Below are 20,585 nucleotides of genomic sequence, written 5' to 3' on the forward strand. Positions count from 1 at the left end.
TCAACTCAACATGTACTACGTGCCTATGGGTACCCATCATCATCACCTGGAAACTTGCCTCGCGTTGATTAATTATATTCTTACCACGGAGAAGAATAATAATTAAAAGGGAGGAAAAATAGAATATGAAAGCAGGTCAAAGAAGATCAAATGACTGCTTCAAGGCCACCTGACCAACAGAGACATTGTCACCTCCAGGAGACATCTTTGTGCTTCATTCACCAGTAATTTATTGCAAAGTGAAGTTTTGGTTCAGAACAAAAGGGAAGTAAGTCTACTAAGAATGAACTACTGTACACAGATTAACGAAGTTGATGCAACAGATAGTAGCATGTATCATGTATCAGCTGTAGGTGGTTCTCAAAGTCAAAATTTATTAACTATTCAAATGTTCAAGCTGTACAGACTTTTTTCAGATGTGCATACAACATACTTATAACAAAGTTAATTTTTATAAAATATTATTTCCTTAAGAACTGAAGATGCTAAAAAGCTCCAATCACAAATTAATAAAATATTTGATGCCCATTTAAAGATATTATTAAAGGTCTGACAAATACTAAGTAACACAGCTGAATGAGGAAAGTTATGACCCAAATGACTGCATACTTTAATAATCCCATATTAAAATAGAAAACGTCACATAAATTGAGCTGATTTGAAATCTTTTTATTAGAAAATAAAAGCTATGTCCATTTAAACCATCATTCCTAAAACAGCTACCAAACAATATAATTATTACCGTAAATCCCAAATGATAATACAATCTTTTCTATCCACATTATCTTCCCCATTGGTTGATACAGTACATCTGATCCTTCCATGACATATACAATGGCCATTAAGGATGACAGTTAACAGTAGTTATGTATATACAGTGAAAATACTAAAACTGACACACAATTAAATAACTACTGTCATTGAGGATAGGGTCAATAAAAATAGTGGTTAAAACCAATACATATTTTATCTGTTCAATCACTTGCTGTCTTTAGCAGTAGAAGTCAAACAACACACACGTATTAATTTTTTCCATAAAATCTTTACATGTTGAAAACACTTTTTAATCCAGGTGCAGGTAATTAACAATGAAAAGACATTTCATCTTCTTTCTTACATCCAGGGACTTTATCAGATTTGCATTCACCAGGTGCACAGAAAGAGCAGTAACTGAAAACGCAATTTGACCATAAACTGTTTGCAAGACAGAAGTGTTCTATTTTAAGGCAAGTATCTTTATCACACACATACACAGCAATTTATCCATTGATTAATTTTATCATATGACAGTATCAACCAAGAAACTGAGGTATAACTTTACTCAATATAAGTACAAATGTCAGAAAATGTAAAGACATTCTCAATGTACTTAATATATTTTACCCATAACTAGAGAACTCTTCTTAAAGTTCTTATATGCTCAGAAATAACCGAGATTCTCAATTCTAGAAAAAATACTAGAAATTAAATACTCTAATATCTTTGCATAAGGCTCTCCATATAAGGCTACCTTTGATATAAGGCTACTTCGACGTATTTTCTGAAAATAGCAAAAATGTGCACCAAAATTCAAGGTATTCTGAAACTAAAGAACGAGATCTTGGTCTCGCGAGGGATAGTCACGTGGTTAGTTTATTGATCAAACTTAAGCTAAAAATCAAATTTAAAATGCATCAAATAAAAACGTTTCCTGACAGGGAGTGGTGGCTCATGCCTGTAATCCTAGCACTTTAGGAGTTTGGGGCAGGTGGATTTGCTTGAGCCCAGGAGTTTGAGACCACCCTGGGCAACATGGCGAAACCCCGACTCTATAAAAAAATGCAAAAATTAGCTGGGTGTCATGGCATGTGCCTGTAGTCCCAGCTACTTGGGAGGCTGAGGTGGGAGGATCACTTGAGCCCAGGAGGTTGAGGCTGCAGTGAGCCATTATCTAGCCTCTGGACTCAAGCCTGGCGTCAGAGTGAGATCCTGTCTCAAAAAAAAAAAAAAAAAAAAAAATTATTTCAACATAAAACTGAACTATCATTGTATAAAAATGATTGAATGCATAAGATACTTTTTAGTGCAAAATAGACATACATTATTCTTTACATCAATAAATAGAATATAATCCATTACTTGGTATTCATAATATATGTTAGAAATCTACATTCTGTTACCTTTACAAAAGTAAATCTGTTCTTCACTTTCAAGTTAAAAATGGCCTAAAAGTTTATCTTTGGAGATTTCAAGTCAATGGCTTTCTAAAATGAAGGATAATACAAATCTAAGTCATAGACCATTTGGTACATTAACATGTAAGCCATCAGTTTGGGGCCCTAAAAGGAAAAAATAATTAACTACTACAAAAAGTAGAAAAAATGTACTCCAGATTTATGCTCTAGTCCAAAGACTTTATAGTGTCTATGTATTTTTAATTATTGAATTGTCTGATGCAATGACATTCAGTGCTAACTGAATTCATGTTCAAAATATTTTCCTTAAAATGAAAATAGAAAGTATTCATCATCCCATATATGAACTATTAACAAGGTAGATTTTGTTTTTAAGTTTAGCCCAGGCATGGTGGTTCACGTCTGTAATCCCAGCATTTTGGGAGGCCGAGGCAGGTGGCTCATTTGAGGTCAGGAGTTCGAGACCAGCCTGGCCAACATGGTGAAACCCCATCTCTATTAAAAATACAAAAATTAGACAGATGATAGTGGCGCACACCTATTATCTCAGCTACTCAGGAGGCTGAGGCAGGAGAATCGCCTGAGCCTGGGAGGCAGAGGTTGCAGTGAGCCAAGATTGTGCCACTGCCCTCCAGTTTGGGTGAAAGAGACCCTGTCTCGGAAAAAAAAAAAAGAAAAGAAAAAGTTTGACAATTACTGCACTCATTTCCTCTACCAAACTCTCAGTGACATTAAGAGAAAAAAACTCTAATTATTTTCACCTAATAATTGAATCAAGTACTCTAGGAAAATGTTCTTCTAATGGGAAGTTTGGTAGGAATTGCTTATTACATTTCCAAATTAGATCAAAAGAAGGGAAACAAAAGGGGATTCAAAAAGACTAGCTAGCTTAATAAATCATAACAATAAACATTAAAACAGCTGCATACAAAGTAACCAGAAAGATCCACAACTCAAATACCACTTCCACAGTGATGTCAGGTGTCACCTGGTTGTGGGGTCTCCTGCTGATTCCTGCAGAAACAGGCACGAGGCTGGGTGTGGTGACTTGTGCTTGTAATCCCAGCACTTTGGGAGGCTAAGGTGGGCAGATCACTTGAGGTCAGGAGTTCAAAACCTGCCTGGCCAACATGGTGAAACCCCATCTCTACTAAAAATACAAAAATCAGCCAGGTGTAGTGGTGCACTCTTGTAATCCCAGCTACTTGGGAGGCTGAGGGAGGAGGATCACTTGAACCCAGGATGGGGAGGTGGCAGTGAGCCAAGATCATGCCACTATACTCCAGCCTAGGCGACAGAATAAGACTCCATCTCAAAAAGAAAAAAAAAAAAACCCAGGCAAGAAGCACCCTCGTGTGCCAATCTCACAGAGTTGCTCCTTTGCAAAAATGTCCTAACAGTTGGGGGAAGAATGTGGTATAAGGGGAGAGGAACTCTAAATGTAAATACCAAGATAGATGCTCCTTTATTTGAAGAGATCTAGAAATCTGCTTATTTAGTAATTAGCTGAACATGCCAATGACTTCAATTCAAACACTCACCCTTCTAGAGACTGCCACAAATCAGCCATGGCCTCTGCCCACAGAACGATTCATTTTTGTTATAACTGTGGCTAATCCCAACAGCAATTTGAGCTTACAGTAAAATTCATTTTCTACTCTTGAGTATACCAGACAGGTCAATCACTGTGACATCTAAGTACTTGCTACTTCCTTCTCATCATGTCGAATCAGCAAAATTTCATTAACATGGTGGGCCAGGGTGTGACCCTGCACAAAGTCTTTGTGGACCATAGGATGGTACTTCCAACACTTCCTTCTAAAAGAAACTGCCCTGCCCACAGCAATCACCTCACCCAAAAAAATTGCTTCCCCCAGGGCAGGGAGCCTAGCTTGTAAAACCTCTCCCCAACCCAGGTGATGGTAAGACTCAGCTAATGCTACTCTGGAATCTGAAGATGGAAAGCACAAAGAGAATCAACCAGTGGACCTCAAGTAGAGAAGATATGGGAAAAGAAGAGATACAATGCAGGTGAGAGTGATGCCAGACCCTGAGAGGGAGGAGGAAAGAGAACAGAACCACCAGACTCAGCCAGGCAGCTGCTCGTGTCCTTACAATAATCACTCCATTACCTCCAGTGACCCGTGTTTTCCTGTAACTAATGAGTCTATAAATACAGAGAGAAAGATACATTTTTCAGAGACTGCTGGCTATAACTTTTTTTCTCTAAGCAAATTTTATTAAGATAACCGGCCGGGCGCGGTGGCTTAAGCCTGTAATCCCAGCACTTTGGGAGGCCGAGACGGGCGGATCACAAGGTCAGGAGATCGAGACCATCCTGGCTAACACGGTGAAACCCCATCTCTACTAAAAAATACAAAAAACTAGCCGGGCGAGGTGGCGGGCGCCTGTAGTCCCAGCTACTTGGGAGGCTGAGGCAGGAGAATGGCATAAACCCGAGAGGCGGAGCTTGACGTGAGCTGAGATCCAGCCACTGCACTCCAGCCTGGGCGACAGAGCAAGACTCCATCTCAAAAAAAAAAAAAAAAAAGATAACCAACTGGGGGGCGGACACAGTGGCTCATGCCTGTAATTCCAGCACTTTGGGTGGCCAAGGCAGGCAGATCACTTGAGTTCAGGAGTTCAAGACCAGCCTGGGCAACACAGTGAGACCTCATCTCTAAAAAATTTTTTAAAAATTAGCTGAGCGTCATGGTACACGCCTGTAGTCCTAGCTGCTTGGGAGGCTGAGATGGGAGGATTGCTTGAGCCCAGGAGGTCGAGGCTACAATGAGCTGTGATCATGCCACTGCACTCCAGCCTGGGCAACAGAGACTCTCTTAAAATTAAATAAATAAATAAGCTAACCAACTAGGATCAGAGGTTTATTTTCAAAATACTTAAAAATATTAAGCATATTAAGCAGGCCAGGTAAGGTGGCTCATGCCCATAATCCCAGCACTTTGAGAGGCCAAGGCAGGAAGATCACTTGGGCCCAGGAGTTTGAGACCAGCCTGGGCAACATAGTTAGCCCTTGTCTGTACAAAAAAAATTAAAAATTAGCCAGGTGTGGTGGTACGTACCTGTAGTCCCAGCTACCTGAGAAGTTGAGGTGGGAGGATCACTTGAGCCCAGATGGTCGAGGCTGCAGTGAGTCATCATCATGCTGCTGCACTCTATCCTGGGCCACCATGTGAGATTCTGTTTCAAAAAAACAAAACAAACAAAGAAAACCAAACCAAAAAAAGTATTAAGCAAAAATAAAAGACTGATTTTTAGGCCAGGAGCAGTGGCTCACACATGTAATCCCAGAACTTTGGGAGGCTGAGGTGGGCGGATCGCTTGAGGCCAGGAGTTTGAGACCAGCCTGACCAACATGGTAAAACCCCATCTCTACTAAAATTACAAAAATTAGCTGGGTGTACACACACCTGTAATCCCAACTGCTCGGGAGGCTAAGACACGAAAATCACTCGAGCTGGGAGGCAGAGGTTGCCGTGAGCCAAGATCGTGCCACTGTACTCCAGCCTGGGCAGACAAAGCAAAACCCTGTCTCAAAAAAAAAAAAAAAAAAAAAAAAGAATTATAAAACATTAATACATTTTTTATGAAAAAGTTGCTATAATTTTCATTACTCTATAAATTGTAGGAGTTGTAGCCATTACTCAAGCAGCCAATGACTAATAATTTGGGATCCTGTTATTCCTAAGAATAGTTGTTATGAATAGCACTGAATACATTTATTTTACAGTTATGACAAAGTACACCTCTCTTTGAAAGCCTTTTTTTCCCTGAACATTTTAAATAAATATGTAACATTAAAAATGTAGTGTGCCCAAAATCTTAGATCATAACTCTGTTAGGTTTGATATACACATTTGCATTGAAGATTAATATTTGCCTAGAACATTCACAAGATTTATTTAAAATGTGGCCATTAACCAAAGGCCTTTGGGGCATATGTACAAAATTAAGAGAACTGTAAGTATTCAGTCAAAAACTACATTAGAAATATTACTCATGAAAAAATGCCAGTGGGGCTCTATCTATGAAAAGTTAGTCAAAACCAGAAAACTTACAAGTAAGCTTCCAACCATTTGAGGAAATGTTGCTTGCAGATAATATTAAGCTTTTCCTCCACTGATTTTAGTAACATAATTCCCTAAAGGAATTTCACAATGATTACACTCATCATGATGAATTACATTTAAAAATCTGGGCTTAGGGCTGGGCGTAGTGGTTTCTGCCTTTAACCCTAACACTTTGGGAGGCCAAGGTGGGCGGATCACCTGAGGTCATGAGTTCGAGACCAGCCTGGTCAACATGGCAAAACCCCATCACTAATAAAAATACAGAAAATTAGCCAGGTGTGGTGGTGCATGCCTGTAATCCCAGCTACTCGGGAGGCTGAGGCAGGAGAATCGCTTGAACCTGAGAGGCAGAGGTTACAGTGAGCCAAGATAATGCCATTGCACTCCAGCCTGGGTGACAGAGCAAGACTCTGTCCAAAGAAAAAAAAAAAAAAAAATCTGGGCTTATTATTAGTGTAAAGGACCCTCAGAATGGGTCTTTCAAGGGCTTTTTGCAGGATCTCTCAGAGCATATTTGTCAGGGCAAAGCCAGTTGATAGTCATCTCTGTATACCCCACAATGCCCAGCACAGAAGTGACACTTGTTAGCCAAATGCTCCTGCTTTGTGCACACAAAGGATTAAAATTCAACAACAGCAGCAACAAGAAAACCCAAAACTTTTCCTAGGGCAATGCTGAAGGTTAATGAACCATCAAGTCTTGTGTTTGGAATACCTCCTCCATCCCAGTAATTCAGTGGTACTTGTGCTTACTGTAAGTACTATAGAAAGATAGGATTAAACACTGTTAGGAAATCCAGTTCCCAGAAATTCAAAGCTGTTTGTCAGCTCTTCTGCCAAAATATTCACAAGATAGGTAAAGGAAGAGAACTGAAAGAACTCTAACATTGACAATTCAAGGACACAGAGGCACCTTGTATTCACAACCTCCAGCATTCTCCAAGGAACCTGAAATAACTGAGTTTGAGAAGCATGAGGTCAGGTAATAAAGAGGCATTACAACAACCCAACCAACAGAAGCAAGTAATCTTTTATCTCTCATGTCTCTGTGTCTCTGTATCTTTAGGCAAGTGAACACAAACTGAAATTAACTTGGGTTAATGAAGAGAAACAGTTTAATGAACTTAGAAACCATTAAATATATACCAATTGAAGAACTGTTTAAAAACCATCAACAAGTACTTCTATGGCTTTGACTTGGTAAATCTATATTGTAGAGACTTGAAAACTCACTTCAACAAAATGTATTTCCTGATATAGACAGTACAATAACTCAACTCACGAAGTCCGTCCATTTCTTCATTAAAACTCAGAATCCAATACGCTTTTATGATAAAAACACTCAACAAACCAGGGATAGAAGGATACTTCCTCAACCAAGTAAAGGGAATCTATGGAAAAACCCACAACTAACATCATACTTAAGCAATGAAGGACTGGAATTTTTCCCCCAAGATCAGGAATAAGGCCAAGATGTCCACTTCTATTTGACATTGTACTGTAAGTTCTAACTGGGGCAATTAGAAGAGAAAGAAGTAAGATACCCAGATTGAAAAGAAAGAAATAAAATTATCTGCAGTTGCAGATGGCACGATCTTATATATAGAAAACCCTAAAGAATCCTTAAATAACTATTAGAGCTAATAAAGCATTCAACAAGTATGATGGTTAATTTTAGGTGTCAACTTGACTAGATTAAGGAATAGCTAGAGAACAGGTAAACTATTACTGCTGGGTATATCTGTGAGGGTGTTTCCAGAGATTGGTGTGTGAGTCGGTGGGCTGAGTGGGGAAGATCTACCATCAATGTGGGCAGGCACCATCCAGTTGGTAGAAGGGCCGGGGTGGTGGCTAATGTCTGTAATTTCAGTATTTTGGGAGGCCAAGGCGGGCATATCACTTCAGGTCAGGAGTTCAAGACCAGCCTGGCCAACATGGTGAAACTCTGTCTCTACTAAAAATACAAGTTAGCCAGGCGTGGTAGCACACCCCTGTAATCCCAGCTACTTGAGAGGTTGAGGCAGGAGAATTGCTTGAACCCGAGAGGTGGGGTTGCAGTGAGCTGTGATGGTGCCACTGCACTCCAGCCTGGGTGACAGAGCAGAACTCCGTCTCAAAACAAAACAAAACAAAAAAACAATTGGCTGAAGGACCAGACAGAACAAAAAAGACAAAGAAAAGGTAATTTCTTTTCTTTCCCTTAGAGCTGGGGACACTCTTCTCCTACCCTTGCACATCAGAATTCCAGGCTCTCTGGCCTTTGGACTGCAGTCACAAAAATAAAATACTTGGGAGTAAGTTAAACCAAATGCAAGACTTGTACACTGAAAACTACAAAACATTGTTGAAAGAAATTAAAGAAGACCTAAGTGAATCGAAAGGCACCTCATACTCATAGATTAGAAGACAATATGAATAAGATGCTACTCCTCTAATTTATCTACAGATTCAATGTATTCACTATCAAAATTCCAACTAAATTTTTTTGCAGAAATGGACACACCAATCCTAAAATTCCTAGAGTAATACAAGGAATGGCCAGGCACTATAGCCTACACCTGTAATCTCAATACTTTGGGATGCTAAGGTGGAAGGATTGCTTGAGCCCAGGAGTTCAAAACCAGCTCGAGTAACACAGGGAACAACACAGCCCGAGCACCTATCTCTACAAAAAAAATTTTTTTTAATTAGCTAGACATGGTGGTATATGCCTGTGCTTCCAGCTGCTCAGGAGGCTGAGATGGGAAGATCCTCTGAGCCCAGGAAGAGGTTAAGGTTGTGGTGAGCTGTGATCGCAGCACTGCACTCCAGCCTGAGCTGGAGTGAGACACTGTCTCAAAAAAAAAAAAAAAAGAGAGAGAGAGAGAAAGAAAAAAAGATAATAAAAAAGAAACAAAGAAACACAAGGGACCCAGAATAGCCAAAATAATTTTAAAAATGGAATTGCTTGAACCTGGGAGACAGAGGTTGCAGTGAGCCGAGATCGCACCGCTGCACTCCAGCCTAGGCAACAAGAGTGAAATTCCATCTCAACAAAAAAAAAAAGGAAGAGAGACTCATACTTCCTGATTTCCAAACTTACTACAAAGATACAATCTTTTGTGTTGTTCTGGCATAGAAATCGACACACAGATCACTAGAATAGAATTGAGAGTCTAGAAATAAACCCACACATCTATGGTCAATTGATTTTTGACAAAAGTGCCAATACCATTACATGGAGAAAGACTGATCTTTTCAACAACTGGATATCTACATGCAAAAAATAAATAAATAAAACTGGACTCCTACTTCATAACATATGCAAAAATTAACTCAAAATGTATCAGAGACCTAAAGACAGGCATAACACTATAAAACTCTTAAAAGAAAACAGGGCCGGGCACAGTGGCTCACACCTGTAATCCCAGTACTTTGGGAGGCCAAGGCGGGTGGGTCACCTGAGGTCAGGAGTTTGAGACCACCTTGGCCAACATAGTGAAACCCTGTCTCTACTAAAAATACAAAAATTAGCCAGGCATGGTGGCACATGCCTGTAATCCCAGCTACTCAGGAGGCTGTGGCAGGAGAATCGCTTGAACCTGGGAGGCGGAGTTTGCAGTAAGCCAAGATCGCACCATTGCACTGCACTCCAGCCTGGGCGACAAGAGCGAAACTTCATCTCAAAAAATAAAATAAAATAAAATAAAATAAAATTCTTAAGAAAACACATAGGAGTAAATCTTCATGACCTTTAGTTTATTAGACATGACACCAGAAGCAAGAGACAAGAGAAAAAAACAGATAAATTGGGCAACATCAAAATTTAAAACGTGTGCTGCAAATGATACATACCACTAAGAAAGTGAAAAGACAACCCTCAGAATAAGAGAAAATATTTGCAAATCGTACATTTGATAAGGATCTAGTATCCAGAATAAACAACTCTTAAAATCCAACAAATTTTTTAAAAACCTATTTTTTTAAAGGCAAAGGGTTTAAACGTAGACATTTCTCCAAAGAATAGATGAAAAGACGACCAACAGCATTAGTCATTAGGCAAATGCAAGTCATAACCACAGGGAGATAACCATTTCATACCCACTGTGATGGCTATTATTTTTAAAAAGGAAAACAACAAGAGTTGGGGAGGATGTGGAGAAACTGGAACCCTCACACATTGCTGGTAGGAATCAAATTGCTCAGCTGCTTTGGAAAACAGTTTGGCAGCTCCTCAAAAAGTTAAACATTAGCATCTAACCTGGCAATTCCATTCCTAGGTTTATATCCAAGAGAAAAAGAAACCCTATGTCCACATGATAATTTGTACATGAATGTCATAGCAGCATTATTCATAACACTCAAAAAGTAGAAACAAGAAAAGTATCCATCAACTTAGGCATGGATAAACAAAATGCAATCTACCCATACAAGGAAATATTATTCAGTCATAAAAAGGAATGATGTACTGATACATGCTACAACATGGATGAACCTTGAAAACATGACACGAGGTGAAAGATGGCAGACACAAAGGTCGGCCACATATCATATGACTCCATTTATATGAAATGTCCAGAACAGGCAAATCCACAGAGACAGAAAGTAGATTAGTGGTTGCCAGGGGATGGGTGGAGTGGAAATGGGTAGTGACTGCTAATGGGCACAGGGTACATGAAAATGTTCTGGGGTTAGATAGTGGTGATGGTTATATAGCTCTATAAATATATTAAAAACCACAGAACTGTACATTTTAAGATAACAAATTTTATGGCATATGAATTGTATCTCATTTTTTTAAAAAAAAAAACGCATTGTTAGGACCACCCCATATTTATTTAGTTCCATTTTTAAACTTCCCTAAAAACTCTTCCTAGATAGACTAAAGCTTGTCTACAGAGCCACAGTGCCAACAACACTGACTGGTCAAGGTAGTCATGTACCCAGGAACTACCCTCATTTCCTTCTCTGGCCACTCAGTTGCCTCTTGGCATGGTGAAGACATGCTTAACACTCACTTGTGTGGGATTAAACAGAATAGAGTGTGAGTCGCTGAACTGAGAAAGGGCAAAGCAGAAAAGAGCTAGAACAGGGAATAAAAAGAAGGTATCCATCTATCATCCCAGCTACCCCTTAGAAAACTTTTGTGAGGACCATAAAAACCACACTTTCTCAGTTGACAAAATTCCTCATCCTTAGGTCAAACATTATAATTCCTCAAATCTGATTTTACACATACTGGCTTTTTAATAAAATCTGATTCTGTTTTGACCCTTATACAAGAATGCCCTACTCAAAAGAACTTGCTCTTTGATACATGCATGAAAAATGAAATATTTTTTTTAAATTTCCTTTAGGGGATGATTGATAACACAACAGAAGGGTGACAAACAGGTTAGATTTCCCAACTGAGTTCCTGTACATATCTATCATTATATAAAATATGGAGACATTTACAACCCTTTTTTCCCATACGAATGTCTAGAAACTCACCTATTACATGAAGTGGGGTATACCTAATTATTTCTTACATACCATACTGTTCCTATCTCTACCTCGTACTACAGCACAAAAAGATGCATACATAAAAAATATATTTAAGAAAAAGACACACAAATATATGTGTGCCCAGTTTCTGATCTTTTCAAACAGGGTTAACTGGGAATCTAATAAAAAGTGGTTTTCATTAAATTAATATAAGTCAAATCTTAGAAAGAAAGCAACCATGACCCATCATTCTAACTTTAAAACTAGAATATTTATATGATTTGTATTATTTATTGTTTTTAAGAGCCTTCCAAATGGTGAGAATTACTGAATAAAAAATATAGGTAAGAGATTAAGCAGTTTATCTCAAAGCAAACCATCTGAAGTTTCCACCTCTGTCCTAGGAACAAAAATAAACAACCTTCACATAGATCTGAAAGCTAAGCCTTACACAGATTTTATGATTTCCATTTTACTTCAGAGTATATAGTATAAAAGCGTGGGTATGGTTTAATTTTTTTTTTTATTTTGCCAAACAGCACTGACATAGGTATGGTTTTAAAAAATAAATATGTGGGCCAGGTGCGCTGACTCACTCCTGCAATCCCAGCACTTTGGGAGGCTGAGGTAGAGACCACCTGAGGTCAGGAGATCGAGACCAGCCTGGCCAACACGGCAAAACCCCGTCTCTACTAAAAATACAAAAATTAGCAGGGCATGATGGTGGGTGCCTGTAATCCCAGCTACTTGGGAGGCTGAGGCAGGAGAATTGTTTGAACCCAGGAGGTGGAGGTTGTAGTGAGCTGAGATTGCACCATTGCACTCCAGCCTGAGCAACGAGAGTGAAACTCTGTCTCCAAAAAAAAAAAAACAAAAATGTGTATCACTGCAATCACATAATAAACGTTCCACTTTTATCACAGCGCAGAATTTGTAACTATAAATATTACTCTCTACTAAGAAAGTAAAATTATCTTGTCCTCTATATTGTAGAGAAAGACAGCATGGAATTCCATCAGAGTTATAAGATCGAGGTTGTAATATGCAGTTGAAAAACAATACCTAAGTTGAACAAATCATCATATATTACTACAGCAAATGTCATTGCTTGAGCCCAGGAGTTTGAGACCAGCCTGGGTAACATAGGGAGACCCCGTCTCTACTACAAAACAAAAACAAACCAATACACACTACAAACCGCCTCCACTCTGTCATGGGCAGAACTATAGAATTATTTCCAAATAACACAAATAACTGAAGTGGGGGTGATCCTATCTAATATAAAATTATGGGAAATTTAATTTGAGTTTTAATACAGTGCTGCATAAATAAGTACACCAAAGCACTACTTCAGATATAAATAACATAGAATCACTTATTCTTGGTAGGTGAGAGCCAAATAACATTCTCCCTTCACTTTCATGTACTAAATGTTATTATTACATTTGGTACAGTCTTGTTGATATTTTAAAAGATAAACCAAAGAATTCCCACCAAAGCTACTTAAAATGTATTTGTTTAAATTACAGTATAAACGCAGATTATCAAGTTCAATTTTCTAAGCAAATAATAGTAAACTGACAATTGAGCTTATGCTAATAGTTAAAAGCTCCAGTACTTATTGAGAATATTTGGAAGATCCAGAAAAATCTGAAAGTTTGGGCATATGTTAACCACAGAATGGGACAATATAATCATGCTTCTGGATGACATTTCACAAATTTATGGAAGGCCTCACTGCAAATAAGGCAGTAAATCATTAGTCTACTTGGAGAGGCAGAACTGATATGCCCAGGCCTCTGAGTGCAGACGGGCTCTGGAAAACCAGGAAGTGAAACATCATATGAAAAAACACTGAACAAACAGAGAAGTAAATGGATGCAACCTTTCCTGACCAAAATGGAACTTTCCAGAACATTCCATTAAAGCTTCAACCCATGTTACTTGACATTTCTCAGCCTGGTTCTGAGAATGTCCTAAATAATGCAGTGACAACTATCAAATACCTGTACTTATTTGTATACATGTGGATGGGTGCACAACTATACGGTAATTTTAAAAATTCTGTAGAAAATCTGAGTTCCTTATGCATTTGTCTTAAGCCCTCCTTTTTGACATCTAAGGCTTCTAAAAGCAATATATATCTCTTTGATATTTTTATCATAAAAATAAACTCTGTCGATTATATATTATTGTACATATATAATTTTTTGAGAGAGAGAGTTTCCCTCTGTCACCCATGCTGGAGTACAGTAGCATGATCTCAGCTCACTGGAACCTCCACCTCCCAGGTTCAAGTGATTCTCATGCCTCAACCTTCTGCGTAGCTGGGATTACATTCATGTGTCATCAAGCCTGGCTAATTTTTTGTATTTTTAGTAGAGACAGGGTTTCGCTATGTTGGCCAGGCTGGTTTTGAACTCCTGACCTCAAGTGATCCAACCACCTTGGCCTCCCAAACTACTGGGATTACAGGCATGAGCCACCATGCCTGGCAATAATTGCTTCTTAATTCAAACTTAAAAAGAAAGAAAGAAAAAGAAAAAGAAAACACATGGGGAACGCCAAAGCCCTAAAGAAAAATTTTTCTTTTTTTTTCTTTTTTGAGATGGAGTTTCACTTTTGCCACCCAGGGTGGAGTACAAAGGTGCGATCTCGGCTCACTGCAACCTCTGCCTCCCTAGTTCAAGTGATTCTTCTGCCTCAGCCTCCCAATAGCTGGGATTACAGGCACCACGATGCCCAATTAGTTTTTGTATTTTTAGTAGAGATGGGTTTTCACCATGTTGGCCAGGCTGGTCTCGAACTCCTGACCTCAGGTGATCCACCTGCCTCAGCCTCCCAAAGTGGTGGAATTACAGGCGTGAGTCACCATGCCCGGCTGAGAAAATATTTTTAAAAGAAATCCTTCATGCCTTCCGAAGTTACAAAATTCTTAAAGGAAGTATATCCAGAGTACTAAGCCAAAAGTCTGGAAATCAAGCTTCCGGGACCTAACCTGACACTAGAGTGACCATGGCTAAATTACAACCCACTGGGAACAGAGTTCCCTGGTTGCTAACATTTGGATCGGACAAAAGGCATACAACTGGGCCAAAATAGACCAGAAGGCTTCCACAACCCCCTTAGTTCCAACTTCCTATGACCCTATAAAATGATTAGACTATGTTTGATTGAATTGTATATTGCACACCATAAGGGAATGTACATTTATGAAGAGTCAGAGGACTCGAAATATTCTATGACACTATGCATTAAGTTTGGAGTTACACAACTAAATAGTAATACAGGGCTAGGAGCTTTCAATGTGTTATTTTTCATTTCTATGGAAAAGAGGTGAAGTGGACAGAAGGGATGTCTGAAATTCTATCCTGAGGCTTTAATATTTCAAATATTGTTTTGCATCTTTTTGTCTATTTTCTTTAAAAAGAAAAAAAAAAAAAAAAAGAGGAAAATAAGCTGCTATTAGCAAATACCAAGCCAACAGGGAAAATTCTCCCAACACCAACATCCAAATTAACCCCATCTCCACCTCTTCCAGATCACAGGACATCTGGACAAAGGTTTAAAAAGAGAAAAATTATTTTGACTTATTGACAGCCATTGTGGAAATAACTTTTCAGAAAGTATGAACTTACAAATGGGTAGTTATAAGTAACTAAAAAACCCAAGAACAAATGCAACTGTTTCAATTAGCAACAATGACAATACAGTAATAAAAGTCTTCAATTTGTTCACTTTCTAATGTATTCCCTAATTTTGTTTTTGTAATCCTAAAAATCCCATTTTAGAGAATACAAAACAAGTTACAAATTAGATCAAGTCATGTAAATTCAGGTGTGGTAAAATCAGATTAAAGATTCAGAGATGAGGGCTTTTTTCCTCTTTGGGTATTTTAATTTAGGATAATGTCTGACTTACTGGTACCACTATAGATATTAATGAAAACATTTCTGCCACGAAGACTGAGTTATAAGAGATGTCTGTAAGTATAGCTAAGAAAGAAGTGATACTTAATGGGTTTTTTTTTAAAAAGCAGCAACAGGCCAGGCACAGTGTCTCATGCCCATAATCCCAGAGCTTTGGGAGGCTGAGGTGGGAGGAATGCTTGAGGCCAGGAGTTTGAGGCCAGCCTGGGCAACATAGTGAGACCCCTATCTCCACAAAAAAAATAAAAATAAAAAAATTAACCAGCATGGTGATGCACACCTATAGTCCTAGCAACTTGGGAGGCTGGGGTGGGAGGACTGCTTAAGCCTAGGAGTTGGAGACTGCAGTGAGCTATGATCACACCACTGCACTCCAGCCTGGTCAACCAAGCAGAACTCTGTCTCTAGAAAAAAATAAATAGATAAATAATGATAAAAGTAGTAACACTCTGGGAAAGTTACAAGAAAATGCTGTTCCTAAAAAAATATAACATCCATGAAGACAAAACCCTAATACATATTTTTTCATTTATGAATGAACTACTCTATCACATCTCATCGTCTCCTTATAAATGGGTAGCTTAACTGCCACTAGCATTTATCCAACATGCTTCTTTATGAAAATTGGTCCTGTGGAAAGTCTGGAATCACCAACAAGAGATTTCACACTTGTTACCTAAGCGTAGTATGAAATCTGTGTGTATATTTGCACATGTACATGCCATATATATATACACATACACACACATACATATATATAACTATAGATGTATGCTTCTCCTTGTCTCTTCACACAGAAGTTTCTCCCCTCAAATCAGTCAACTGTTTGTGCCCGAGTCTGTAACAGACACTGTCGGGGATATAAAGGTGTATGCATGAGAGAGGATCCCAGCTCTCAAGACAGTTATAATTTACTTGGGAAGATAGGACATATTCACATAAAGCGGTCCCAGTACCAGTAAAATTGATGGATATCATATTTTTATTAGTAATATGGAGGTGCTGTCATCTGCACATTGTTTGCATGAACCACAAAGCTTTAATCCAAATAGGTAAGAAAAAATAAATCCATGCCATTTATTTCAATTATATTAGAATACAATAAATATACAATAAATAATCGAATTTCTTTTGAGTATGTAAGAAACAGCATACCAGCAGTAGTAGGGAAGATAAGGCAAGATATTTAATGGCCAAAGTATTACATAAGCTTAGGAAAGGAAATGAAGGAAAAGAAAACAGTTTTGCTATTATTACCTCAGCATGACAATGACAAAGAAGTGTGATTTTTCCAGGCTTTTCTCAGAACCCAGAGGTGTGTGAAGATTAAACGGCTAGGCTAGGTTTCTGGAGATCCAGGTGTTAGCCCTGACTCCTTCACAATTCTATCCTCTCCTGCCCTGATTTTCTATCTGTGATAGTTGAGGTTTGAACTAGATGATGGCTACAATTCCTTTAATGAACACTTCTGGTAACCCTTTATTTGATAAATATATCCAGGTCCTTCATCCTACCCACCACTTCCCAATCCCTGTCTTCTCTACCCCTGACAAAATTACTGTGTACAACATTCAATTTTTTATGAATCTGTCACTAATTATTTGTGTTTATATATACACTAACTTCTTTATGGTAACTGGTTGAAAAAGCGAAATTCTAACTCCTATTGCTAAAATTTAGTTACTAAACAATCATCACTTTTACATTACCTAGTCCTAATAATCTAGCCAGATTAACATGGCATATTAGTCAATATTCTTACAAGAAGGGTTTTGCTGTAGCTGTGATTCACAATGGTTAAAGATCAGATCAAATAATTATGTATCCATTGCTTTTACTGGCTTAAAATTGACTTAGCTACACAGCAACTAAGAGTACAGTAATATTTAATTTCTTCCTTTAATGACAATCCAGTGACAACACATAAGTATGACTTTGGTACTAAAAGGCTATATAAATATCCTTTCATCTGATAAGTCTTATTAAACCTCTAGTGTTTGGGGGAAGAGGTTAAGAGAAGAAGAGATTGTAATATTGAGTCATCTCAAATTATTCCTATTATAATTTTTATGTTGGAAGTATTCTTGTTTGGACATCTAAGTATTAGGACAGTTATCACCTAGGAACAGCAATGAATTCAAATATTATCCAATAAGATGCTAAACAACACAAGCTGTCATCAATTCTTAAATACCTTTTGAGTCATTTCAGTAAAGAGATAAATCCAAAATGGAAAAGGGAGAACATACTCAAGCTTCCATGAAGCTGCACAATAAGGTGAATAATTGGCACAAAAATAAAGCAAAGAATTGAGAAGTATGCTGGAAAAGTCTTTCAAATACTATTCTTGCTTGTATCTAGCTCTATTATACAGTTTAAATTTTGGCCAAATTTTTTAAGTATTTGTTAAACAGTTCCTGCATGTGACATATGTTTCCAGGATACTTCTGACATTGATATGAGAAATTATAAAACATTTAGAAATGAAAATGTTACTCTCAAACAAAAAACATCATAAGTTCCAAGCTTCTGAATTCATAAGATGGAAAAACATTTGGAAAATTGTACCTTTCTGTTTTAAAATGTTCAAATAAGGTATTTTTTTAAAATGTGTAATAATTCAAGGAAATGGGAAAACAAGTCCAAATGAAACCAGGTCCTAAAAGTTTACTCTAGGAGTCATTATTCTTCCTTTGCAGTCTCAATTCTATTTACTCCATAATAAGTAAACTGTTTTATCCCTTCGGCTGGGAAGGATAATTTTTACCCTACCAAGATGATGACAATGCCACTGCAGTGCTCACCCAGCAAGAAACACATAAATATGAAGTAGCATCAGGTCTTTCTATGAAGTGTATGCAAGAATTGATTTGCAATGCATTAATTCAGGAATTCAGCAGAGAGGCTCCTACTATACCTAGCAGATCTAAACTTGAGCTCATGATAACACTGCACAAAGCTATGGTAGATAAAAGTGATAGGTAATGCCAATAGAACAATTCCACTGACAACACAAACTCCTCCAAGAATTCTTCCAGGCACTGTGATAGGATACATATCTCCATAGCCAACTGTAGTCATAGAGATAATCACCCACCAGCAGGCAGCGGGAATGCTGGTGAAGTCCTTGTTGGATGTTTCCAGGTCCAGCCCATGTTCAAGAAGCTGAGAAAGTGCACTAAAGATTGCCATGGCAACACAAATGAAGACAAGTAACATAACCATCTCTCGGTAGCAACGTTTGAGAGTCAAACCGAGTGTCTGAAGACCAATGAAGTGACGGGCAAGCTTAATCACCCAAAAAATCCTCATCATTCTAAGTACCCTCAAGGTGACTCCAGCCCTCTGGAGTTGAGAGTTCTCGCCTGTAAACACTGTCATCAACACGGAGATGTAATACGGTGTGATTGCCAGTAAATCTATGATGTTCAGGGGTCTCTTGACAAACTCACACTTGTTTTTGGAGACAATGAACCTCACGATGCACTCCGCAGTGAACCAACCTATGCAGACGGCTTCAATTATCCTGTCAAGAGAACAAAAGAAGAATTGATCATTTTATTTTTAAGCATTTTAATAGCTCTTAGATTTCTTCAGATAGTACTACACTGACATACTAATTCAGTTACTTTTCCAGAAAACATAAAGAACAGACAATGTTACCAACATCATCAGATCACCAGGACGCACGCAACAGAACAACAAATCAATTCAGATGAAAATTAAGGCCAGGTGCAGTGGCTCACGTGTGTAATCCCAGGTCTTTGGAAGGCTGAGGTGGGTGAATCGCTTGTGCCCAAGAGTTCGAGACCAACCTGGGCACCACAGCAAAACCTCATCTCTACAAAAAAAATACAAAAATCAGCCGGGTGTGGTGACACACAACTTGGGAGGCTGACGTGGGAGGATCACCTGAGCCTGGGAAAGTCAAGGCCAGAGTGAGCCATGACTGTGCCACTGCACTCCAGCCAGGGTAACAGAAAGAGACCCTGTCTCAAAAATTAAAAAAAAAAAAAAAAAATTGAACTTGATAAAGTTCTTACTGCTATGCTGCAATACTATTAAAATTATTTTTTTACTTGCCACTAATACTTATAAAAAATATCTCTCTTATTTGGTAGTTTGAAATTAACTTATCCTCAGTTGGCCGCAACATGAAATTTAACTTACTCTTGTAGGACAGTGGTTCTCAGCTGTGATACCAGTTCTGAGGTGGATTGGAAGGGCATTATTCCCACAGAATGTGGACATATCTAAGTTTTTTGACGGGCTATTTCTTGGTAACTTACAGTCAATGCAAGATCATTTCCTAAAATGTGAATCTTCCTTCCCTTCCAATAGGCTTGTATGGGAGACACTGGCAGTGAGCAAGTTTATGGGGTACTGGGTGAGTGCCCTCACCAAGAACACACCAGGTCACAACCATTCTAAAAAGGCTCCCAGCAGAAACAAGGCCAAGGACTCCCACATTGGAGCAAAATGGCCACTAGGATTTTCCCAAAGACCACAACTACTTTGTCTTCCATCATCATTTTTACATAGCACATATTTTTAAAAGACTACATTTTACCTAGAGTAGTATTTACCAGCCTTTCTGCATTACTGCATGCACTGAAAATAATTGTATGTATACAGCACACTGAAGTTAAGGGGTAGGATTCCTTTTTTTTTTGAGACGAAGTCTCACGCTGTCGCCCAGGCTGGAGTGTAGTGACGCCATCTCAGCTCACTGCAACCTCTGCCTCCCAGGTTCAAGCAATTCTCCTGCCTCAGCCTCTCCAGTAGCTGGGACTACAGGCATATGCCACCATGGCCGGCTAATTTTTGTATTTGTAGTAAAGATGGAGTTTCACCATGTTGGCCAGGCTGGTCTCGAACTCCCTACCTAAGGTGATCCGCCCACCTCAGCCTCCCAAAGTGCCAGGA

At 38.6% G+C, this 20,585-nt stretch overlaps 1 protein-coding gene and 1 non-coding gene across 3 annotated transcripts in view; one reads left to right on the plus strand and one right to left on the minus strand.

Moving 5' to 3' along the window:
* Positions 1–307: 307 nt before the first annotated feature.
* Positions 308–20,585, minus strand: part of KCNG3 (potassium voltage-gated channel modifier subfamily G member 3) — a 73,063-nt gene continuing 52,785 nt past the window's right edge. For both annotated transcript variants that reach the window (XM_007970814.3, XM_007970813.3), the window contains exon 2: positions 308–19,185. In XM_007970814.3, coding sequence (XP_007969005.1) covers positions 18,540–19,185 — 646 coding nt within the window. In that variant the 3' untranslated portion in view covers positions 308–18,539. The remainder of the gene's footprint in view (positions 19,186–20,585) is intronic.
* On the plus strand, positions 15,050–15,109 carry LOC119627447 (small nucleolar RNA SNORD75). The gene has a single exon (XR_005243640.1). It is a non-coding gene; the product is annotated as a small nucleolar RNA SNORD75 (small nucleolar RNA).

Source organism: Chlorocebus sabaeus, chromosome 14 (genome assembly GCF_047675955.1).
Source record: "Chlorocebus sabaeus isolate Y175 chromosome 14, mChlSab1.0.hap1, whole genome shotgun sequence".
NCBI lineage: Eukaryota > Metazoa > Chordata > Mammalia > Primates > Cercopithecidae > Chlorocebus > Chlorocebus sabaeus.